The sequence below is a fragment of the Halteromyces radiatus genome (assembly GCF_025201355.1).
Source record: "Halteromyces radiatus strain CBS 162.75 chromosome Unknown BX664scaffold_11, whole genome shotgun sequence".
NCBI classification, from domain to species: domain Eukaryota; kingdom Fungi; phylum Mucoromycota; class Mucoromycetes; order Mucorales; family Cunninghamellaceae; genus Halteromyces; species Halteromyces radiatus.
Genome location: NW_026251697.1, coordinates 287036 through 311931, shown reverse-complemented (window position 1 = coordinate 311931; position 24896 = coordinate 287036). Strand labels below are relative to the sequence as shown.

The following is a 24896-nucleotide window of genomic DNA, read 5'->3' as shown; positions in this document are numbered from 1 at the left end:
TAATAAGTCAGTGAGATTCTTTTTAGTTTATTTCATAGATCAATAAACTATATGGTATCGAGTTGAGCTTCCAATTTTAATTGTAAATACTCTCACTATGGGAAAAGATCTGAAATAAATTTTATTTTTCTGAATACGTTTTTTTTTTTTTCCTGACTCGATTTAGTACAGATGTTCTTGATTTCTGATTTTTCTGAAATGCATTAAGTCGTTTTCAAAGTAAATTAAATGTGAATTTCGGAAAAAAACGAAATGAATATCGGATTTCCGAAATTCATTTTGTATTTTCATAATAGAACTTCATTTCTTTACACAATATACAATCATCGCTCATTATAGACAAGAAAGTTACTTTATTTCATTAATATAACTATACTACGTAACTATACTACATAACTATACTTCATAACTATACTTCATAACTATACTTCATAACTATACTTCATAACTATAGTAATAAATAGCTAAACTACAAGGACAACGTTTACCAGTACGGCTAAGACCACAACCATGACCAAGACCAGCTAATGCCACCTCCAAGATAATGATCATGACTTCCACTTTGGGTATAATTATTTTCTTTGATATGGATCCTTCAATTGGCAGTCTAACAGAGTCATTCCAGCGAAGAAGGGAGACGATCTTGGCTTGATTGTATGGTTTGCAATCTACAGATAAAATTAACAAATAGTAATCCATCAACATCACTCTCTTTTCTTTTTTTTTTTCTATGCACATGTTACCTTGATTATACCCTTGAATATTTGCGCCACCGTTATTGTATAGACAATAATCTTGCAAGTTACAAATAAAATCAACAAAATGAGTAGTAATCCATCAATGTTTATTTCTTTTTCTTTTTCTTTTTTCTATGTACAAGTTACCTTGGCTGCACCATCGAACGTTTTGTACCACCAGTAAACCCAATGTCATCATAACAGTTGGCTCGGAGAGAAATAAAGGCTCGCCAAATGCAGATATCAGACAATTTCAGATCATCAAGAAAGATAGTTGTACCGTCTTACGTATAGCGCTCCACTATCAGTCATTGATATGATCCTCAATAATCTTTCCAAACCAAATACTGACCATCCGACATTTGACTGTATAGACCACTATTCTGATACCTAACAGACAACAAAGAATCACCAAAATGAGTAGTAATCTGTCGATGTTATTCATTTTTTTCTTCTTTTACATATACATATTACCTTGGATCATGCGCCAGTGTCAATGTATCAATAACAATATAATAAAAAGAAGGATCTAAAAAAAAAAAGAAAGAAGCAAGTAATTGTATGTAATATCGGTTGATCCTTTTTCTTCTTTTTGTGCAACTTACTATTTTGGTTGTACAGACGACGATCTTGATATCTACAGATACAAAAAACAACAGAGAGAAAGAGTCCAACCAAATAGCAAAGAGAGATTGAAGAGAACATCACCACAATGAGCGACCGATGGGAGAGAGAGAGTCCAAACAAGTAGAAAAGAAATTTTGAAAATATCATAAGAAAGACTAACCAAGCAGTAAAAAGGACCTTCAAAAGTACTTGTGCATAATTGAATTGCATTGGCTGTGCAATGGAATCCGAAGAAAGAGAGAGTCCAACCAAGAAGAGGTCTTGAAATTGTAGACACTAGAATGAATTAACTATAAAACAAGTAACTAATTGTATTTTATACTATTTTTTATTTTATTATTATTATTTTATTTATTTCTTTAAATTGACAATAATAAAATAAGAATCCATTACTTGTCATTGTATTTTATATGTTACCTATCATGAGCCAATATGGAGACACGAACAAAGTGCGCAGGAGTAAAAAAAAAAAAAAAAAGTGTAGAGAAAAGGAAAGAGAAGGTAGAAAAAGAAAATTGTTAGGAAACGAAATAAATAAAAATGCAACGAAAAGTCCGACTAAGTAAAGGCAATGTGCCAAAGTAATATATAATAGAGAGAAAGAATATGTTGTAATGTACTAATGAGAATAAAGTATTTACAAAGAAGTAAGGTTAGTTTTTAATATTAAAGAAAAAGTGATAAAAAATATATGAAAAAGAGAACGACTTCATAATATATTTCTTTTTTTCATATCATTTAATTTATTTAAGGAACACAGGCACATAAACAGTAGTTTGAAAGGAAATGATAGATAACATTAAAAAAAAAAGTGATGATTGTAAATAGTGACAATGAATATAATTTTATTAAACAAAAAGAATGTAAATGTGTATAATTGTATACTAAGTGTGATAGTAAAAGGAATCACTAGCGCTTTAAGCCAGAATAAGATAAAAAGACCAAGAGGATATCTCTAATTGATTGTAAGTCGAATCCAATTGAATCCTATAATACATCCTGTTCATCCATTTCGCTGATCCAGACAGATAGCTACTTCTCGTAGTATCCTATTGACATGAAACTATAATGATCAATCTTCGTGTATCTAGATTTCTTTCTTTCTGACAGACGTATATTCAGTAATAATCATTATCCAGGATACCAAGTAAGAAGGATGAGAAGAAGAAAGAACGATAATCCGAGAAGGACAGATGTTGTAGTAAAAACATCAAGGTCGAAAGAACGTGTATAAAAGAAAAAAGAAGAAAAGTAAAGTTAGAAATAAGAAGAGGAAAGAACTTGTTTTTGAAACTTACAATTAATAAGAGTGAGTGTCTGTAAAAGCACATAGAGAAAAGGATATAGCAAAGAGGTTGGAATGATTCGTGTATAAAAAGAAGAAAAGGTTATAAAACAACAGTATCATTATCTTTTTTTTTTGTTTGTCTTACTTTAATCGTCATATTTGTATTTAGAGTATAGATTCAAATAAAAAAAAAGAGATCAATATCATATAACGTTGGTGGCATAATGAAATGGATTTACCTTATTAAACATAACTAATATAACAGGTTAAGGATACTTGTGTACACTTGTTTTAACTAAACGGTATAAACACACTACAAAAAAGAATGATTCAGTCAGTTCATGAATACAATGAATATATGTATAGACAATCTTTTATTATTATTATTTCCATACCTTACTTTGATTTGTCTTAAAAGGTAAACGTATAACAGAAAGAAAAAAAAAAGAACAATAATGTGATAAAAATAAAAATAAGAAGAAGAAGAAGAAGAAGAGTAAAAATAAACAAACGTCCTTTTTTATTATTTGGCAATGCATAATTTTCACTCAGCGAGTCTGTGGGGCAAAACCCCTCCTTCCAAATTAGGACTAGGAACCCAATATTTTATTCAGCTCTACATAGAAACCCTAAATTCTACCTAGAAAACCAATTTTTATTCAACTCTATATAGAAGTCCTAAATTCTACCTATTTGACCTAATAATTATGTTTATTGCAAAAAAAAAAGGTAAATCTACCTATTATATGCTTTCTAGCCTAGATAGGAGAAAAGAGATCTGCGATGTATATGTAGTGTTAAGTATTTTTTCGTAAATGGATGGATGATTGATTAACTTGATAGATGGATATTATTATTAATATAATAATATTTAGGATGGTTTGTATTTGTGAGCACCAGTTACTTTTATAAAAAAGTAACAAAACGTATTTTGAAAAAAATAAAATGATCCAAATAAGGAAATGGATGGATGTTTGCAATAACAGTAAATGATGATCAGATAAAAGAAAATAAAAGATACCAAATGTCTTGATGAATTGGTATATAAAAAAAATAATAATAATAAGTGTGATGATTGTTAATATAATTAAAACCAATGGATGATTATTTCCAATAGAGTGGCCAAAGTGATTTATATTTGATAAAATAATATTTTTCTTTTTTTATTTTAAAGATTGACGACTAAAAAAAAAAAAAACTAAAAGTCTACACTATTTATAAAAAAATTATAATCATCAATAAGGAAGCGTGTAACAGGAAAAAGGCCTGAGAGAGGGAAAAAGTGTGAGAGAGGGAAAAAGGACAAGAAGGAAATAAAAATAAAAAAAATTAATTAAAGAGGCGAAAAAGGTTTTTCTCCAACAGTAGACAAGTTAATAATCACTTGGTATACGTTCAAATAGTAGAAATCCCTATAGATGATCAAAAAAAAAAAAAGTATGAGAAAGACATGTCCATGTATCCTTTTTTTTTTTTTGATATAAAAAGACTTACTGGACGATGACTTCATAAAGAGAGTTTCCAGGGAATACGTCCAAGCATTCAGTGAAGGATTGCCACGGTGAATCACACTTTCCGGTAGTCGTCCCGGTTGAATGCATCCGTTCAATAATCTGATCTGGTCCTTCACATTTCAAGTGGCTTGCCACAGCTAATATCAACGGAGCCACCATCGAAGACAGAAATGATGCTATTTGATTGTTGCTGTCGTTTTGTTTGCTTCTGGGTTAGTCGAGTCGTCCCTATCAAACATATACATATAAATTATTTACCTATGATTTTTTCTTTAGATATATACTGTATATATCCTTCTTACCCTGATGATTCTATAAGTAGCCGTTCAATAGTATCTAATATCACCTATTCCCATAAAAAAAAGAATCTTGTTAAGCGTTTTTCTATATCATCTTCTTCTTTCTATTCATTTTATTCAAACCTTTTGAGTCATATTAGTAGTGGTTCCACCAACACGACCAACTCGCAAAAACAAATGACCAGGTCGTAAAAAGTCTCTTGCCAATAATTGAATTTCTTTGGGGAATGTTGCACTGTATAACAAAGTTTGACGATCTTTAGGTAAAGCTAGAAAAAAAAAATCAAGTTAATTTAGTGATAAACCTATGTAGAATTCTCTTTATTATTATTATTATTATTATTTACCATGTCTTTCCACAATATTACATTATAGAAATAAAACAATATATTGATACTCTAAACTAAACAAGGAGAGACTAACTACCGTAACAAAAGGTCGTGATGACGAGGAAGAAAAAGAGAAGAAGAGAAAGTGATAAAAAAAGTGATAAAAAAACAAAAGAAAAACAAGGAGACGTAAATAAATAAAATAAAGGTAATTCTGACTCAGACTCGCTGCATGATTTACTTAAGATGATAAAAAAAAGAGGAAGGTTGATGTTAGAAACACAACACTTATCTTTTTTTTTCGTCTTGCCTTATTCGTACTGTCTGTAACAAATCATATAGTGGAATGGTGAAAAAAAAATTCGATGACACACTAAACAATAAAGCAAGAGAAGGAGAATAAGAATTATATGTGATAGCTGTAAATATACCATTTTAAGATAGTTGATTGGATTAAAATAAAACAAAAAATGATAATAAAGACAAATCGAGAATACGATGAGACTGTTGGTAAGTTTTTTTCAATAAGAATTGAATGAGAGAGAAAAAAGAGAAAAAACTATTCCAATCCAATCTTAAATGACAAGAAGCTGAGATCTTAAAGTTACACAATATCAGTCTAGATACGACACATTTGTCTATAAGTCCTACTGTGAACAATTTATCATGCTCACAAAGATCGTGATGATGATGCCGTTTATGTACAGTACCCACTGATGCTGACGGATAATATATCACGGATATTTATCGACGTTGGTGAATAAACCCGGTATATCCGTGATAGATAGTCGATTGATACTGATCACTGTTTATCTTGCTGAAACTACAAACATTATTGAGATTAGGATACCTGCTGATCATTCTCTGTATCCATACCAATATAACGCAAGGTTGCAATATTACCGAATTAAAGAAAAAAGAAATGCGAAGTTAGTATGTATTTTTTTTTTTCGTTACCAACCAATAAGATAAAAAAAAAGACATCCGGTTGTGAATAAGAGACAAGTATTAATCCTTAAACCTCTGCTCGTAGTTTCAATTTTTCTCAGGCAAGTATATAAATTTAATATTTTTAAATCAAATCATCATCCACTAATCTCTTTTTTTTTTTTTTTCTCTACGATAGATTTACTTTCATGATGCTGTATCTGAAAGATCAAGTGTTTGCCCATGGACAACTGTATGTAGCTCTCTCTCACGATCAAGAGATCCGTCAAATCTTCGAGCGGCAACCCCACAACCAGTTCGCAATTCTCAACCACAAACTGCCAATATTGTATATCGCGACGTCCTTCTATAGTTTTTTTTTATAATATATATATTCAATATCCAATAAAGCAATAAATTATTTTCTCCTCCTCTTGACGATGTTAGTGATGATGATTGATGATTAATGAAAACATCCTCTAAAAAGATAATCTGTAGTCCACATCTTTCCATCAAATCAATAATTCACGCCTTCCCAAAAACAAAAACAAAAAAACAAAAAAAAGAAATAATAATCCACACCTTTCCATCAGACCAATAGTCAACATCTTCCAATCAAATGTATAATCCACATCTATTCGTCAAATCAATAGTCCATACTTTTTCAAAAAAAAAAAAAAAAAAAAAAAAGAAAACTATAACCCACACCTTCCAATCAAATTAATAATCCACATTTTCCGAAAAGAATCTATAATCCACACCTTCCAAAGAAAATCTACAGTCCACACAAATCTTCGATTTCGAAAAGCTCCAGCGGAGCGCCAGAGCGTTTATTATCATTCAAGAAAAAAGTAAGAGTACCTTAGAACGCCATGGTAGATTGGACGTATTCATGCGACAAGTAGATTTTCAAAATATACGCCAGGTTAGCATCAAAAACTCCGCCATCCAAAAATCAAATAGGACGCCATTTTTTCTCCCCCCATGCGCCATCTAACTCTGGAAACACTGTAATAAAAAAAATTAGAAAAAGAGAAAAGAAATCCCCTTTTTACTTTATGATCGAAGCTAAAAATACCCAAACTCCGCAGCATATTTCAGTATTCATGTTTCAGAGGCAAACATATATGTTTAGTCAATCAATGTGGGGAAAAAGGTAAAATGATAAGAAAGAAAGCACGGACCAAAACATATGATGATCTCTTCTCCATAAATGCAAGTATCTAATTTTGTTCTATTTTATATTTACTGTTCCCTAAAGAAAAAGAATAATAATAAAAAAAAAAAGAGTCAATACCTCATAATCTATGATATTTTATTATTTCTACTTGAAAAAAAAAGTGGAAAGCAAAGTAAGAAAAGAAAATATTTGATGACAACCATTAGATAATCTTATAAACATGTGATATCAATAATATTGTTTTATTAAATTCAATAAATTAGTTTTGATTGTTTATGAAATCAAATTGATTAGATACTAAAATGTCGGTTATTGATTACTCTTTTTTTTTTTTTGACAGTATGAGCTTTTTTTTTTTCTCTTTTCCTTTTTTCTTTTTTAGGTTTTTTTTTTTTTTTTTTAAAAAAAAAAAAATTTGTCACACCCATATACATGTATGCGGATATTCAACACTGTTTTATTTTCTACCCTATGGTCACTATTTATTTCTCTTCTTCTTTCTCCCATTTATTTCTTCTTTTTATATTTATATATATATTATAGAATGGCTGATTCTTCTTTTTGGAGAACGTGCAACAGTCAGGAACAATGTCAATGCGATTGGCGATTGACGGCATATCATTGTATAGAAGCAGATACTATTCGATCAATATACATTAGCAATGGTATTATATCAGCTATTGTGGGAGTTATAGGTAAGTCAAAATAATAAAGTATCTCAATTTTCTCTTTATTAATATTCGTGTATATCTAACTTTTTCTCTTTTTTTTTTTTTTTCTTGGTTTAGCTATGGCTCTATTATATTATAGACTTTCCTATCGTGGTCAACATATATTCGATACCAATACCCAAACTGGTTTTATTAGACCAAGACCTATTGAATCCATGATATTATTTGCTATTTGTTTCCATTGTTGTAAGTTAGCCAAAAATATAAAAATAAACTGTGTTTGTGTGATCTGCGCGGAGTCATATACCCTTTTTTTTTTTTTTTTTTATTAACAATTACTTTTTATTGTAGTACGGTTAGTACATTCTATTATTTTGGTGACAGATATTTTTTCAAATGTCGCATTTCGATCATTTGCTTTTGAATTTCCTTGGGCATTTGGTTATGCTGCCTTGTCAAGTTATGTATTTGGAATATCTCATACAATGAGTGATGTAAGTCATTTTACCCCTCATGGTTACAATGGAACTAATCAATTTTTTTTATTTTTATTTATATTCTCTCACATGCACGCTGGTCATGAAAATTTAGAGTAGTCATGTCATTTACAATTCATGGTTCCACAATCCTTTAAAGGTTGATATTTTGTGTTCAACCTTGATCATCATGCCTTTTGTATCAAATAATATCTGTTCCATCTCTGCTGGTATATATGCTCAAAATGGGGATATAGAAAAAGCCATTTTGTTTACTCGCGCGTTATATTATTTTTGGACAATATATTGTGGTAAGGATAAAATTTATCATTCTATTTCTCTCATCATTCATCATCCATCATCATCATCATTAGGTACACTTGGTTTGGTTTTACTCTATTCTGGTGTCTACTTGGTACGACTTCTGAATCATCATTTAAGATCACAACGTGGAGTCCAATGTAATGTCGCCAAAGTTAAAACTGGGATTCTCAAGGTCAAATTAGTCATTTTTATTGGTTGTAGTTGCCTAAATATCTTTGCTATTATTGTCTGTCTTTATGGTATCTTCCGAGAACGTATGTCAAATAGTACTCTTTGTAGTTTGGTGATTGCTGCTATATGGACATTTGATGGTCCTATGGCAACCGTCTTGGTGGAATTAGCTTTGATCTTAAAGTAAATTTGTAAAAAAATGCAACAACTTTTAAAATCACCATTGATTTATTTTTCTTTATTTTTTTATAGTCCTCATGTCACTAGTGCTTTAGGTCTTATAGCTGTCAATCCTAATCTATTATCAACCTTGGATGATGATGTATATTCATCTATGGATGATCAACGACATGATCTCTCGACATCACCTATCAACAAACCTCCTTTATATACAACGTCGTCTTATTACAATAATAACGTCTTATCATCATCACAAGAAGAAGAAGAACAACAACAACAGCATCCTAACGTTCATCGTCCATCATCTTCCTATGATGCAACCTATACATCATTATCATCATCACCAGTAGGTGAAGATCATCGTTATCTCCAATACAATGAAAGCAACCATCAAAATACAATAGACGCATTATCGACATCACATCAATCCTTCAGTACAAAGAATCATCGTCAAGATTCCTTATCCCAATTAGAGCAGGATCGTTTGCAATATATTGCCGCCACCAAATATGCCCGTATCCCACACAATCGACTATCATCCGCACAACGACGACGACCATCAGATCATTTTACCCCTAACCCTTTTGCCACATATTATTGATATTTCCCTTACATTATATATCTCTAGTTTTTATACCTATCTATTTTCTATCGACCATATCCTCCTTTTTCTTTGGAACGTATTTAATATATATACCGTTTTCAATGGATACCTCATATCATAATAACAATAAAAAAAAAACGAATAAACAAATTGCATTTTCAAAACCAACTGTCAACAACAAAAAAAAAAAAAATGAATTGATACAATGTTAAGTCTTTGATTTTTTTTCTTATTTTTTATTATCATCATTCTTGTATTTTTATTTCATAAACAAAAAAAAAAAAGGAAGAAAAACCATGAAGGTACTTTGCAAAGAACCACCATTGTAAATAAAAAAAAAAAAATAACTAAAGGGTGAAGTGGGGGATATCGATGTTGATTGAAACATATGAAGAATAAAATGGGGGGAAACTAATGTATAAAGGCATGAAAACCCAATGGGGAAGAGTTGTTGTGTATAATATGTAAGATAATCCAATTGTTTTATCGTTGTTTGTCCGTATCTTGTTGTCGGTCAGTTTCTTTTTCTTGTTGTGGTTGTTGATTATGGTCAGTATTGTCCTTTTCAATAACATCCATCACACGTTTCGCTAATCCAACAATATCACCTTCCATATCATCCACATTTTCTTCTGTTGAATCATATGCTACTTTTGATTTTGGTAAAGGTGTTGTACTGGCAATACGTCGAATACATGAGACAATGTCAGAAGATTGAGAAAGTTTCGATATCAATTCCTTATCTATAAAAAAAAAAGATATGATGAGCTAGTGTGTAAATAAAAGTTTTAAATCTTTACCTCCACCTTCCAAGAATTGTTCCACTGTCCAAACTCCAATATGTTGAAAAGCAATATCTTGACTTTCACTTAAAAAGTGGATCAAAAAATCATGTAAACCACCTCCAGGTTCGCTCCATACCTTGACAAATGGTGTGTAATCCTTGACTATAATAATAAGTATTAGTAAATAGATTAAATATATATATAAAACACTTACCTTTTGAACTGAGATTACCAATAGCAGCAGCAGAATTTCCTTGTACTTCCATATTCTGACTTGATGTAAGAGGTACCAACACATTCAAAACGTTCATACCAAGTAATCGTTGTTTCAATTCGTCACTGAGAGCAAGTACTGCAATAGCTGCCGTCATTTCCGTTTGAACACTTGTAGGAACTTGATTGATGAGGTTCTTGATCCGTTCTACAGCACCAGCTTCGATGATTGCTCGTTTATTACGTTCCGAACTCGCTGCTAAATTTCGTAATGTAGAGATGGCATGACATTGGATTTCTTCGTTTTCATCGTAAGAGAGAAGTTCGATCAAAGGATTCACAAAACCTTCGTCAATGATGGGTGACTCGTTGGTAGGATGAATAGAAATATTTCGTATGCAAGCAACTGATGATAAAATGAGTGGTAAAAAGGATGATCTGAGTAGACGAAGAAGTGGAGGTAAACCTTTACATCGTACAATTTCCAATTGATATTTTTCTACAAAGATAAAAAAAAAATATTACAATTAATAATCAATGTGGGAAATTGAATTGCTTTTTAATATATTTTTTTTCTTCCTTTTACCATCAGAAGCCAAATTTCGTAATGCCAATGCAGCTTGACATTGTACTTTCAAACTTTTCGTGTCCATTAACGCAATAAGATGTTGAACTAGACGAGAATCGGATTGGGCAAGCTTTTTCCTATTATTTGCTATAATATAAAATAAGTACAAACCCGATATAGATTTCATTCATGCGTATTTTTTTTTTTTACCATCAACTGCTATGTTGCTAAGAGCTGTGGTACAATAGTATTGGACATCAGCATCTTCAGAACTAAGTAGACCAATCAACACCGGGATGGCACCAGCATTCACCAATTGTTGTCGATTTTCCTCTATTTTAATATCCAAAAAAAAAATCAGTTTTCTCGTATATATGATAATAAAATAAAAATGATTTACGTGTATGAGTCATATTCAAGAGAGCCCCTGTTGCATTCCTTTGTACCCGTTGATCCTTGGAGCGCGCCAAATCCACAAGTAAACGTAAAGCATCAGATTTTGCTATTTTCGCTTTGTTGTCATCTAAATAAAATTAAAAAAAAAGATATTAAAATAAAATAAAATAAAATAAAAAATAAAGTAAGATAAAAAAAATTAAAAAAAAAACGTGAATATAAAAAATGAGGAAACATACCATGTGTGGCAAGGTTGGTAATACATCCGACGGCGTTGCACTGAACTTCCACATTTGGACTACCCATTTGACGAATAAGTTGTTCTAATCCACCAAGCTTGACAATAAGCAATTTGTTTTCAGCTATTAAGACATATTAAGAAAAAAAAATCAATAACTGTCTTGTTTTTATTTATTTTAACTTACTATTGACAGCCAAATTGCCTAAAGCTGCACTTGCTGCACGTTGAACCTCTATATCATGAGATTGTAATAAAAACAAAATAGGATCCAGTGTTTCTCGACCAACTTGGCGTACATCTATTGGAAAAAGAAAGTAAACAATAAGAAAAAGTTAAATTACCAATCAGGTTTCATCCTCCAACAAAAAACAACATGTGTCTATAAACAACTACTTTTTTTGGGGTAGTACACTTCCTTTACCCTTTTCGGTGATTTCAGCAAATGCCAAGGCAGCAGACCGTTGTAAATCCACATTATCAGAGTAAGCCAATGTTGATAAAGGTCTTAAAGGTTCACCTTCAAAAAAGTTTGTATGACTACGGTCTAATAATATAAATAAAGTTAGTGATAAATATTATAACGATATATCATATTCTCAATAACGAAGTTACATACTTTCCAAGTATTGAAGTAGTTCGGCAATAGCTTCGCGTTCATTCTCTTGCAATAAAGGCTCATATAATCCAGACTTGTTTTGTTCTAAAAAAGAACAAATAAATGGTTTAGTTCACTCTATACAGATTACTTATTTGACTTACTTCCACAACAATCTTGACATGCACTACAGGTATTTCCCATGATAAATGTGATAGATATAAAGAAAAAGTGTAAAGTGGATGAATCAAATAAGAAGAAACAATGAAGGGAGCTATATATATATTTAAAATAAGAAAAGATAAAAGTATATAGAAAACAAAAGAAGTGTTGATACGATTGAGGGGGATTGCGTTTCAAAGAAGTGTGTGAGTCGGTTATTTGAATGTAAAAAGTGAGTTCAACGAATGGTGGGTACTTTTCTTAAAGGATAATCTAAATAAATCGTATGTGATATAAGGTGTAAAAAAAGAGAGAGAAAAGAGAATGAAAACGGTCAAAAAAAGAATATGAAAACAAATCTGAATATAATAATGAGGCGAAGTGAAAAAAAAAAAAAAGAGGAATTAGGCGAATTTTTTTTTTTTTTAAATCTGCAGTTGACTGAAAAGATATCCGTTTCGAGTGACGTGTTCCGCCAAACCACGTGCATAAGGCATTTTGTACACCACACAACCAGAAATATATATATTTATAAAAGACAAACAATAGAAAATGAATGAATGATCTTTTTTTTATTGAAGATGATAACACTTTTAGTATAAAATAACAACAAAATAAACATCCAGTATTCAATGACATTTCTATAAAGTGAGTCATACAAAGAATGATCAATCGATTTAAGCAACCATGGTGGAGGCAGTGGCGGATTCACTATAAAAGTAAAAATAGAGGTTAAGGAAAGACAGTTACCGAGCAAGTGCAACCCCCATAAAAAAAAAAAAGGAGAATGCAACAAACTACAGGCGTAATGTCAAATATAGTATAAAAAATATGATTTAAAAATTAGTAAATAATAATAATATAAAAAAGGATACTATTTCCAGTTGGGAGGCAATTGACCGGAAGTCTTGTAGTAACGAGCAAGACGGTGAATACGAGATTCAATAAGAATCAAACGGTACTTGGAACCCTTGTCCTTGCGGTTACGTTCCATATGCTTACGGATAGACACAGCCTTCTTGATCAAGTGATACAAATCTTCAGGAATTTCGGGAGCAAGACCGTTGGACTTGAGGATACGAAGAATCTTGTTACCGGTAACACCCTTCACTTGAGGAATACCGTGAGAGTCACGAAGGACAACACCGATTTGAGCGGGGGAGAGACCCTTCTTGGCGTTCTTGCAGATCATGTCAACAACTTCTTCAGGAGTGGTCTTGACCCAAGAAGGAGGAGTACGACGATAAGGAAGGGCACTGCTAGAGATACCTTTACCGGGAGTGTGCTATATATATATTATTAGTATATTGTAGAGATAAATACTATTGATTTTTTTTTTTTTTTTTTTTTTTTTTTACCATGCGACCCATATTGACTAATGATACTAAACAAAAAGTTGGGAAATGAAAAGAGAAGGGAAAAAAAAATGAAAAGAAAAAAGTTTGGAAAAACTTTTATGATAGTATCCAAGATAAGCCACTTTTTCATTGACCGCGTCCAACATCATTTTTGTGATGAAAATGACTTTTCATTGAAATAGCATGAATCATCTAATATAAACTGATCAAAGGTGTTTGTTGAAGAATAAAAAATTGGAAAGTAATTCTTATCATCATGGACTTGTATTAGAAAAAAAAAAAGAAACTTCAGAGCTATAAGAGGAACTACGACCTTTTTCAAAGAAATACCGTTTTGCTAGTCATTGATCTTTGATCATTAGTGAATTTGATTATGTATGTATTCACTTCATTCACAAGAAAGAGAAAATCATGTGAGAAGCTTTACTTTAATTCAAGTCAATATAGTATCAAAAAGAGTCATCTATGCTATTTGAATCAAAAAGAGTCATCCATGCCATTTTGAAGGTTGTGATGCGTTTTAAAGTCCGTTTTTTTTTCCCTTTCTTTTCGAATTCTTTTTTTTTTTTTTTGGAGCTACTTTATGATCATTTCTCTTTCTTCCCTTCATCGTCCATTACTGCTTTCCTCACGATTCTTTCATATACCATCTTATCATTTTATTATCCTGCCGACCATTAAACGATCTTACGCCATGATAAATACATCCTCTACAGTGGGTTTAGACTCACCGTCAAAACGACAGCAACAGCAAAAAATATATGGCATAGCAAAAAACGGTGTAGAAATGAAAATTGTCTTGACTGAAAATGAAGCTCGTATATGTGATCTTTTACAAAAAGTATCAGACTATATTGCAAGTGAACGATCTGATCTTCCTCGTATTGAATCACGTATTGCTGGTGGTTGGGTTCGCGACAAGGTATTTCAAAAAAAAAAAAAAAAAAAGTGAAACTAACTTGTTTATAATAGCTCTTAGGAAAAGATAGTAATGATTTGGATATCGCCTTGAACAATATGATGGGATTTGAATTTGCCAATTATTGTAATAGTTATCTTCAGAAACACGGTCTTGCCACTCGAACCATCTCCAAAATTGATAGTAATCCAGCCAAGTCTAAACATCTTGAAACTGCGACAACCAAACTCTTTGATCAAGAAATTGACTTTTGTAATTTACGCACTGAAATTTACACAGAAGATAGTAGAATCCCTTCTGAAGTGGTAAAAATATAATTCTATGATTTATTTGAAATAATATATCTTACCTTTTTTTCTCTCTCTCTCTCTCTCTTTCTTTCTTTCTCTTTCTCTTTTGTGGTATAGACTTTTGGAACACCATCTGAAGATGCTTATCGACGTGACACAACTATCAACAGTTTATTCTATAATATCAACACTGAAACTGTGGAAGATTTTACCAATCAAGTAAGCATAACAGAGAAACAAAAAAAAAAATGATTAGAATGGATTTTCTTATTATTTTTATTATTATTTTTATTCATGATCATCTTATTTTCTAGGGCCTTTCTGATCTTTCACTTGGACTTATTCGTACACCACTCGCTCCTTATGAAACATTTCGAGATGATCCTTTACGAGTTCTTCGATGTATTCGTTTTGCTAGTCGGTTTGGATTTGACATGGTACCTGAATTATTAGAAGCCGCAAAAGATGAATCTATCAAGGATGCATTGGTGAACAAAATTAGCAAAGAACGTATTGGAACTGAAATCGATAAAATGCTAAGTGGTCCTTCACCATTATTATCTTTACAATTGATTCATCAATGTGGATTATATTCAACTGTGTTTGAGGCACCAACCATTCTATCATCCCCTCCTGATGATGCTTCGCAAGCTGTACGTGCAGCTGGAGTCGTCCAATGGCTATTATTAGATCAGTGCAACTTGTCATCATTATCACCAAACACAATATCAACAACATCATCATCATCATCATCATCAGTACGGAACACAGCTACCAAAGATGAAAAGCGTATACTATACCTTGGTGCCACATTATTACCATACTTATCGGTGATGTCTGAATTCAAGAAACGTCCCATTCCTGCTGTTCAGTTGGTTCTACGTGATTCTCTCAAATCAACAAATCATGATGTCAATACTATCTCTACTTTATATCGCGGCATTCCTTTACTCCAGCAAGCTGTCAAACAATTGGATGAACAACAAACTATTTCAAGGTCGGATCTTGGCATGATGATTCGTGATATTGGATCACTTTGGCAAACCTGTTTGAAATTATCTCTAGTACATGATTTGTTATCCACTCTTACTAACGTAACATGGGATCGTTCTGAAACTTTAGATGCAAATTTGAATGCTTCTGCTACAGTGATTGTGGATCGATATCAGAGATTATTAACGTTGGCTTATCAATATAATATTCAAGATGCTCATAGTTGGAAACCTATGATGGATGTAAGTCCAAAAAAAAAAAGCCTAGTTTTTTTTTTTTTTTCTAATATGTATATATATATATATATTGTCTTTTACATATCTAGGGGAAGAAAACAACACAACTTTTGGGTTTGAAGCCTGGACCAGTCGTACAACAACTTTTGAAAGTAATGATGATATGGCAACTGGAGCATCCTGAAGGTACACTGGACGAATGTGCAACTATGATGAAATCTTATTGGGATGAAAAGAAACAACAACAATCTTGAAATGGCCGTTTAGTATAACTCATTTTTTTTTATATCTAGTTACATATACACATGATGATTTCTCTATAATAAATAAATAAAAAAAGGACTTCTATCGTATTTTTCTTATCGTGGCCTTTTGTTGCCAATGTTGATCTTGTGATTACCATATGAGGAACCAAGTGCATCCACATTTGATAGATTATAGTTTGACATATCAAATTTCCCTCCAGACACGATCCCAGCTTAGTCATCCATTATAACAAAACCATAATAAAAAAAAAAAACTTCACGATTTATTTCAAATAAACATTTCTAATGGTAATAATAATAATAATACATATATGATAAAAAACAAAACAAAAATAAAAAATAAAAAAAATAAAAAATAAAAAATAAAACTACACTATACTAATACTAATCAAGCGGCAACAAAACTGAAATATTGACGGAGAGCATCAGATAAAGCTTCGGGTAAACTGTTGATATCACGTAACACCATAAAGTATTGGAAAGGGAAAGTTTCAAGGTAAGGAGTCATTTGTAAAGATAATTTGCCATTGACAGTTGCATATTTCACATTGGTCATATTCAAGATAGAATCACTTTCAGGTTTGTTGTCCACCACGATAAAGATGATCATCACATGTTCGTCCATTGCACGTCGTACTAGAGCCTTCAATGCTTCATGATCTTCACATATACCATCCGAAATAATCAATTGAAGTTGCCATAATTCAGCATTGTGAGAAGCACCACCTTGAGCATTTTCAAAGAGAGACAATGAGCTTTCCACCAGGTTCTTGACATAGGTCTTTTGTTGAGCAAATGTGAATTGTTGTAATACAGAAGCACCAGATTCGGCAGTGAATGGTTGATCAAATGGATGTAAGAGTCGAATACGTTCACCAAAAGATGTAATGCAGAGATCACCTACTTCCAGTTGAGACATTGCCTTGGAGATCAATGAAAGAGTTTCATAAGCAAGTTGTACAGAGTGAGATTCAGACATCGATTTAGAATCATCCACAGAAATCATCACTTGATATTGACGTTTGCTTGGTTTGGTACGTCGAAGCCAGATCTTGTCCTTCTTGAATTGACTTGCAATATAGGGAATAATTTTCTTCATATTGAGTCGTTTGCCAGTACGGTAATCACCTTTCAATTTCGTGGCTAAAGTAGGTTCCAAAATCAATCGAAGTTGTTCACAAAGTCCCATTGCCAAATCATGTGTCAAATTTTCGTATCCTTGCCAAAGATCACGGGCTTGTTGAATATCGCGACCTTCTTCACGCCATTCAGATACCTTGTTTTCCAATTCTTCACGCATTCGTTCAATATCTTGTTGATCCAATGGGTCACGAGCAATCACAGATTCATCGACTGTCAATCCATGTATTTGTTCTTCATCACCATCAATAGATGATCCATTGTTTGGTAATTGCTTGCTGAGAATGACACCATCATGTTGATCTGAACTGTCTTGATTTTGATGATCCAAACTTTCCTTCGGTAAAGGCATGGTATTGATGTCAGAGTTCATAGGTTCATCTTGATCCATTTCTTCACCAGCCTGTTGACCTTCATCCGCTTCTTCCATTTCTTCATCCATAGCACCGAGTTTCAAGTCTTGCATTTGATCAGCAGAAGCATTACCCATAGTTTGCATATCGTGAGCATCTTCATCGTTTCGAACATATTCAAATGCATTGTCTTCTTTCACTTGGGCATCGGTTTCTTGAGTTTCATCCTTCTTGACTTCTTCTTCTTCTTCTTCCTCGTCATTGCCATCTGTCAAATCACCTAATCGTCGACGCCAGCTTTCCAGAGCATCACCTAAACTTCGTTGAGGATTTGTCTTGGTGCTGTCCTTTTTGTCATCCTTTTCATCCGCATGTTGTTCATCGTCCTTGGCTTGATTGGATCCACGTTCGGCTACACCAGACTTTTGCTGCTCCATATCGGCTTGAGTATCATCTTCATTGTTGTCACCATCATTTTCATCTTCACCTTCTTTTTGACCATGAGAACTTGCACTAGTTTTTCCAGCTTCACCTTGGACACCAAATTGATTGTCAGCAATAGCTTCACTATTGGGTTGTTCACGATTTTGACCCTTGGTTTCAGTATCATCCTCTTCTTCAATGGTGGCACCTTGTTGTTGTTGATCTTGTTGTTCCATGTCGCCATTGTTGTCTGCATCCTGTCCTTGTTCATCTTTTATTTCTTCTTCTTCTTCTTCTGGTTCTTCACCTTCTTCATCCTTCACTTGGGCAGTAGCGTCATCCATATTTTGGTCATCATCGTTCTCAGGGTTCATTGCGTCCTCTTCAACGGCTTCTTGAGGTTGATTGTCCAAAGCGTCTTCGAATGCATCACCTTCATCTTGTTCTGTTTCAGCATTGGTAGCAGATTCATCGATATCCATGCTATCTTCAAAACCTTCATCTTGACCTTCTTCCATGGTTTCATCTTCATTGTTATCATCACCGCCATCCATGTCCAAGTCATCAGGGAGATCCAAGGTCTCTGCTTCAGGTACATCGGCATTCATTTTTTCACCAGCTTGATTTTCAGTTGCTTCATCTTCGTCTTCACCAGTACCTTCGTTGTCCTCTACATCATCACCTTCCTCGTGCTGATCATCATTGTCTTCAGGTTGGTCAATTGATTCATCCTTTTGGTCAGATTTATCATCCGCCTTGTCACCTTGGTTCTGCTGTTTAGGTTGGTTGTCATCTTCCTCTTGAGCAACAATATCAGATTCCTTTTGATCTTGTTGATTTTGTCCTTGATCCACCGTCTTGTCACTTTCTTTGAGACTTTCTTCAGGTTCTTCGCCCCACATCTTGTCATCCACGGCATCAGGATCCATATCATCAACGTCACCAATCTGTTCATCAGGATCTTCCTTGTCAGAATCAGAGTCAGAATCAGAACTATCTTGATCTTCATCAGGTTCCATGTCTTCCAGTTGTCCTTCAAAGTCATTTTCCATTTCCAGACCGTTCTTTTCTTCCTTGGTTTCAGGCTTGTTGTCATCCTTGGATTGTTCTTCATTCTGAGTTCCCAACACCTGTTCTTCGTCTTCGATTTCTTCACTGACATCCTTGTTGCCTTCACCTTCGCCCATACCAGTACCAGTAGCAGTACCATCAGCTTCACCTTCTTCATCCGATGCACCTTCAGGCATACAAAAACCTTTACTGAGAATGATTGTAAACGAGTTGATGAGACAATAAGTCATTTTCGCCAAAGATTTGTGATGTGCCAGAATTTCACCAAGAGTATGTTGAGTCAATAACATGTATTGCTGTAAGAATGGATAAACCTGTTGTAAACGATCCTTGATTTCTAATAAGCCAACCGAATTGAGTGAGTCACGTTCATGCAAACAGAGTCTTTGGGCAGTCAATAACAAACTGATACAACGCTTTGTCAGAACTTCCAAATGGAGAGCATTGGTAAGTGTGAATTGTTGATTGTGTTTCATTTTGATGTAACCATCTGTCATGTCATCCATATCTTGCATTTCATCATCAACATCGTCGTCGTTCTTTTTGGTTGCATTGTTGTCAGTTGTTGAATCCTTTGCCTTCTTCAAATCCTGAACTGTCACAAGAATAGCATCCACAAGAGCATACGCCTTTTCCCGTAAAGACAACATGGTATTTTCATCATCACTGCCATCCACAAGAGGCTGTCGTAATTGTCGTTGTTCAGGTTGCTCGTCCAAGTATTGCTCGATTTGAGTAATGATAGGATACAATATATGGCAGAATTGATGTTGATCTTGCACAATTTCCAATAATGATGTTGATACGGACGATAATCCAGAGATATCTTCTTCCAATTGAACAGCAATGTCTTCAGAAAGTAATACCACACCAGATAACGCTTGAGGATAAAGATAACGATGACCAAAGATATGATCTGTTCCATGTTGCATCTTGATCATACCATTCCATAATCCATGAACTTGATCGATAGCTGTGCGGTCCTTGACAGATGTGTCTTGAAGTTTCATGGTAGTCATAGCTTGTTGAAGCATAGAAGTGATTTGATCAACATAGAATTTGTGAGTCGTCAAACGTCCACCAAGAGTAGAATCAGTGGATAATAGAGACTTGTCCGCAATCGATGAAGAATGATGTTCGAAAAGAGAAGCCAACTGAACAGAGACACCTTGTAGTACTTGTAACTTGCTTTCAAATCGAGACATGATGGATCGTTCCTTGGTCACTAGAGAGAACATATGTTCGGTAGCTGCCATGCTTCTTTCAACTTCCAACATGGATAAATCTTTACTAACTTGAGTAGTACCAATAGATCGAAGATGAGTCAAACGAGCAATGGATCGGAAATAGTAATCATTTGCCTTTGACCAGAGTCCAATCATATCTGGAGATAATCCATAAAAGTTTGTCGATTGTCGAGTCAGTTTCAAATCAGTACCATCCATAATCATATCATCCAGAGCAGCCACAGCTTCAATGAACAAGATAGAAGTGTCAGCATTTTGTTGTATCAATGTTCCCGATGTACGCCATTTGAGACCTAATCGCTTGAGTTCCTTCAAAAAGTCGACCATAGCTTTCTTCTTGAGAAGTTTTTGATGCTTCACCATAGACTTGTTTTCATCTGTCATCACAGAAGGTGTTTCTTTTTGGAAATTCTTGATTTGTCCAATGATTTCAGTCATGAATGATTCCAAAGGTAAAATAGCACCATCTTTAGGTTTCAAAATAGATTCACGACAAATATCTTGCATTCTTGATAAAGTATTGTTGAGATTCATCAAATGTCGCTTGACCTGAGGAGCATCATTTTCATATTCAAAATTGCTGGTGATATCGCGTACCGTTGTCGAAACAATCCAAAGTCGAGGTTGAGCCAATTGATCCATAAATCCTTGATTGATGTCATTATAACGCTTTTCATCACCGTATTGGAACATAGCACGCTCTTCATTGTAGTTGGCAATAACCGTCAGCATCGAATTGTTGAGAATGTCGCGATACTTTCGGATGCACTTGTGAAGTTGTCGATGGGTCTTGTAGGCACTTTGTTTCAAAGCATAGATGTTCACATCCTTCCATGTGGCAATCTTGACATAATCCTTGAGATCTTTTTCAATAGGTTTTCGCAGTTGTTTCAACATCACTTGAGCATGATCTTGGAATTGAGTGTAGTACAAATACGAGTTTCGAAGAATAGTCGAAATTTTGACATAGTTTTTGCGTTCATCATCTGTCGAGGCAACACGAGCTTGAAGTAGAGTTTGTCGATAGAAAGAATCCACCATTTTCAGTCGAGGTCCAAATTCAACCAGTGATGAGCTTTGCATAAATTGATCTAATGCTGCTAACAAATCCTTGGTATTTTTCTCAACTTGGGTTTGATCATCACCTGTGAAGTCAGAGTTGTTGACAGCATCGTATAAATGGAACCACCAATCGAAAACGGAATCTTGACAAGTTTGTTCTTGAACAGCAAGGAGTTTGGGCCAACAATTCAATTCCAGTTGTCGCCATCGCACAATCATAGCAATCAGTTCATCACGTTCTGTCTTGATAGATACATGTTTCGCAGCATAGGCTTCCCAATCTTCTGATTTTTGTAATAATAGTTCAACACCAGTCAGAAACTTGGCTACAGGCGAAGTGATTGAAAATCCAAGAATACGATCACAGATGGTTATCAATTGTTGAAGAATAGCATGTTCTGGCCAATCAGATAAGATAGTATTCACCCTAGTCTTGAAACGACGGATAACAGGTTCCACTAATTTTGCTTCTCCAATATTTTCACATGTATAAAAGTCGTAAATATCATCGCTTGATACAGAGAATGAATCATTGGATTCCAATCGTCGAATAGCAATATCAGTAACACGTAAATGACCAGCATGACAAACTCGATCAGTAGTATTTCCAAAAGCAGAAGTGGCGAGATTAGACAATTGTCCAGCAATAGCATATGATTCTAGAGTTTCCCGGTTCCAATTTTGAGTACCATGTCGAGAAATACCATTGTACTTGAAGTCTTCAAATAAGGTTCGATGTAATCGTCCAATTTTTTGAATATCTTTGGCATCAAGTACTGATTCTTCTTCTACATCGGCAGGAATAGTGGATTTGGTTTTGTTGACATCATCGTCGATAGTAAGGTCAGCAAAGTCGTCGTTAAAGTCAGCAAATACCTTCTTCATATCCATTTCATCTCTTTCTTCATCCGTTGCTGATTCATATTTCTTGGCACGTGTCTTGTAAAGTTGTTCCTTTTCCGCATCCTTCTGACGTTTATATTCTTGAGCCGCCTTCCAGATAAGTACAATTTCGGAGAACACCACATTTAGAGAATCCAAATCAGTAGCTTGAATATAACCAGCGTTGTAAATACCGATAGTGAGATGTTGAAGAACCACGATCAATAGTCGAAGATAGAAAGCCCATTTTCTACTGATTGGAGCACGTTCAAATATAACAGCCTTCACAGCATCTAATTTTCCTGGAGTTGCTAAAGTATGCCAGTCAAGATCTTGAGGATGGTGTGACACATCAGGTTGTCGAATAAGAAGTTGAATGACTTGAGCCAGGAAAGAATCCATAGGATTGCGGCGTTGAAGAGAGGACATAAGGCGCAAACCATACTTGATGTCATCCACTGCTACAAGAAGAGGTTGTAAAATATCACGGTACAAAGGATATTTCGCTTGAATACGATCAATAAATTGAAGAGCATTGCCTTGAAGTAATTGTTCCCGTTGAATTGTTGTTTCATTATCAGAAGACACATGTCCCAAATCGTGTACAAGAGATTCGACGTTCTTTTCCAACATGCTACTTTGCAAATATCGTAAATCCACGAATATATCATCCAGTTGAGATTGATTAGGTCGTAAAGAAAACGTAGTGATCGATTTTGACAGTTGATCATCGATGATTTGGAGCTTGGATTGTTCAACTTGGATTGTTGAATTGGTATCATTTCCAGTCAAGATAGTTTCGATGTTACGGCGAGTATCAATAACATTTGTATGTTGTTGTTTCTTTCTTGTCAACAAATTCACATGAAGTCGAGGTTCCGAAGTAGGATCAGCAGGATAATCAGGTATATAACAAGCAATAAAGGAAAGGCCAAGAAGAGTACGTGTTTTACCAGCAGAATGGAAGAACATAGCATCTGTATTCATTTGATGGTGTCGAATGGTATCCAAGAGAGATTTGATTCCTGATATATAAATGCTATTGAAGTTGTATTCTTTTAGTTGTTGAATCATATGTTCCAAGGATTTGAACACTAGATCATAATCAGAATTTGAGATGGAAGACTTTGTATAGATATCTCTTTCAGACAGATTGTTGGCATACGATAAAATTGTTTCTAGATAAGTCGACATATCATCTTTCAATTGAGTAGGTACAAGTGCTGAAGATGCTGTGAATAACTAGATCAAAAAAAAAAAAAATAGAAATGTAAGCACACATCAAGTATCATTCTCAAACAAATATAATTTCAACTTACTTGGTATGACATGGTCACCAACATAATGATTTCCAAAGACTTTCGATCCGTCTTGTTCACATGAGAAGACAAAAATGTTTTCAAATCTTTCAACTGGGTCAATGAGCTATCCAACATATCAGTCGCAATTTGATCAATGGAACAACTATTATAAAGGAAGAATCAGAACAATAAAAAAAAAAAAGAATGGTCAGTTGCGACTTTCTTTCCTTTTACATTTTTTTTTCTACTTACAGGATATTGAGACAGGCCAAAGATTCAACACTTTCAAATAAACTAAGAGATCCATCCGAGATTGTCAAGTTCTACATAATAATAAATACAATCAGTTATATTCTCGTTAGTTATGCATATATAACTATTGCGTTAACATACCTTTTCCTTTGTCGAAGAAGTTAATTGATATAATGTTGATTGTCCAATGCTTGATCGCCATAATCGTTGCTGCCATTGATGAATAGCATCTTGAATCAATCCAGGAAGAATAACATGAATTTTTTGAGTGTCTAGAAAGAAAGAAAGAAAAAAAAATTAGAAAATCACATAAATTTTTCAACATTTTTAAAAGGTCTTACAGTCGGAGTCCAATAACCAAAGCAAACGTTGGTAAGGCACCATATCAAGAGGAGGTCGAGAAGTTTTGTTCAAAGTAAATGTTCTGAAATTCTTCAACTGTTCAATAAGACTTGCAGGATTTTCCTATGATATTGATGAAAAATAAACATTGTCATTCTTTTTTGATCATTTTTCTGAGCTTTTTTCTTTCAAATTACCAAATCATCAAGGCTACATAGGGTAAGATATAATTTTGACAAAAGTTCCATTTCTTTCACCAAACTACTGTAATCGTATAAAGGTAGTAAAGCAGTATTCCAACATGTATTACCATCAATCTCTGTAGATTCATCCAATATAAGTTGGGAGCTAATAAACTAATCGCATTTATAATAAAAATAATTACAAAAAAAAAGTATAATCAATATAACATCCATCTTTTTGTCTATTATTTGTTTTACCTCTGGTAATTGTTGTAAGGACTTTGTAAGCTTT

The 24896-nt window shown here is 33.7% G+C and overlaps 7 protein-coding genes across 7 annotated transcripts; 2 read left to right on the top strand and 5 right to left on the bottom strand.

Moving 5' to 3' along the window:
- Positions 1-1213: 1213 nt before the first annotated feature.
- On the bottom strand, positions 1214-1577 carry BX664DRAFT_343495 (uncharacterized protein; the record flags this gene model as incomplete). The annotated part of the gene is made up of 1 exon (XM_051547317.1): positions 1214-1577. A coding segment is annotated over one exon (200 nt), but the record flags the coding sequence as incomplete, so codon positions are not given.
- A 2284-nt stretch (positions 1578-3861) lies between these two features.
- BX664DRAFT_362574 (uncharacterized protein) lies at positions 3862-5966 on the bottom strand (the record flags this gene model as incomplete). Its single annotated transcript, XM_051548324.1, has 5 exons — positions 3862-4064; positions 4147-4394; positions 4469-4512; positions 4589-4734; positions 5927-5966. The coding sequence occupies 4 exons, from the start codon at positions 5964-5966 to the stop codon at positions 4343-4345; spliced, it is 282 nt and encodes a 93-aa protein (XP_051396034.1). The 3' UTR covers positions 3862-4064; positions 4147-4342.
- Positions 5967-7916: 1950 nt separating this feature from the next.
- BX664DRAFT_270448 (uncharacterized protein) lies at positions 7917-8730 on the top strand (the record flags this gene model as incomplete). Its single annotated transcript, XM_051541095.1, has 3 exons — positions 7917-8066; positions 8164-8359; positions 8423-8730. Coding segments are annotated over 3 exons (654 nt in total), but the record flags the coding sequence as incomplete, so codon positions are not given.
- An 881-nt stretch (positions 8731-9611) lies between these two features.
- BX664DRAFT_343485 (putative VAC8-vacuolar membrane protein required for the cytoplasm-to-vacuole targeting) lies at positions 9612-12680 on the bottom strand. The gene is made up of 11 exons (XM_051547316.1): positions 12290-12680; positions 12147-12230; positions 11952-12074; positions 11715-11828; positions 11529-11651; positions 11294-11416; positions 11104-11226; positions 10912-11040; positions 10327-10824; positions 10128-10274; positions 9612-10070 (listed from the first exon to the last, which is right to left on the bottom strand). The coding sequence occupies exons 1-11, from the start codon at positions 12327-12329 to the stop codon at positions 9811-9813; spliced, it is 1764 nt and encodes a 587-aa protein (XP_051396032.1). The 5' UTR covers positions 12330-12680; the 3' UTR covers positions 9612-9810.
- A 319-nt stretch (positions 12681-12999) lies between these two features.
- BX664DRAFT_343480 (40S ribosomal protein S13) lies at positions 13000-13665 on the bottom strand. Its single transcript, XM_051547315.1, has 2 exons — positions 13646-13665; positions 13000-13572 (listed from the first exon to the last, which is right to left on the bottom strand). The coding sequence occupies exons 1-2, from the start codon at positions 13655-13657 to the stop codon at positions 13162-13164; spliced, it is 423 nt and encodes a 140-aa protein (XP_051396031.1). The 5' UTR covers positions 13658-13665; the 3' UTR covers positions 13000-13161.
- A 997-nt stretch (positions 13666-14662) lies between these two features.
- BX664DRAFT_270349 (uncharacterized protein) lies at positions 14663-16337 on the top strand (the record flags this gene model as incomplete). Its single annotated transcript, XM_051541089.1, has 4 exons — positions 14663-14869; positions 14972-15073; positions 15169-16089; positions 16173-16337. 4 exons carry the CDS (start codon positions 14663-14665, stop codon positions 16335-16337), a joined length of 1395 nt encoding a protein of 464 aa, XP_051396030.1.
- A 400-nt stretch (positions 16338-16737) lies between these two features.
- On the bottom strand, positions 16738-24545 carry BX664DRAFT_270456 (uncharacterized protein; the record flags this gene model as incomplete). Its single annotated transcript, XM_051541096.1, has 5 exons — positions 16738-23769; positions 23847-23991; positions 24081-24151; positions 24222-24352; positions 24422-24545. Coding segments are annotated over 5 exons (7503 nt in total), but the record flags the coding sequence as incomplete, so codon positions are not given.
- Positions 24546-24896: the final 351 nt, after the last annotated feature.

Bases quoted from the DNA above. Each gene is read 5' to 3' on its own strand.
- BX664DRAFT_343485 (XM_051547316.1), bottom strand. From the start codon at position 12,329: ATGGGAAATACCTGTAGTGCATGTCAAGATTGTTGTGGAA. The intron at 11,829-11,951 runs GTAAAGGAAGTG...TTTTTCCAATAG, and splicing joins TGCTGAAATCACCGAAAAGG to ATGTACGCCAAGTTGGTCGA. The intron at 11,227-11,293 runs GTAAATCATTTT...ATATTAAAATAG, and splicing joins CTTGAATATGACTCATACAC to AGGAAAATCGACAACAATTG.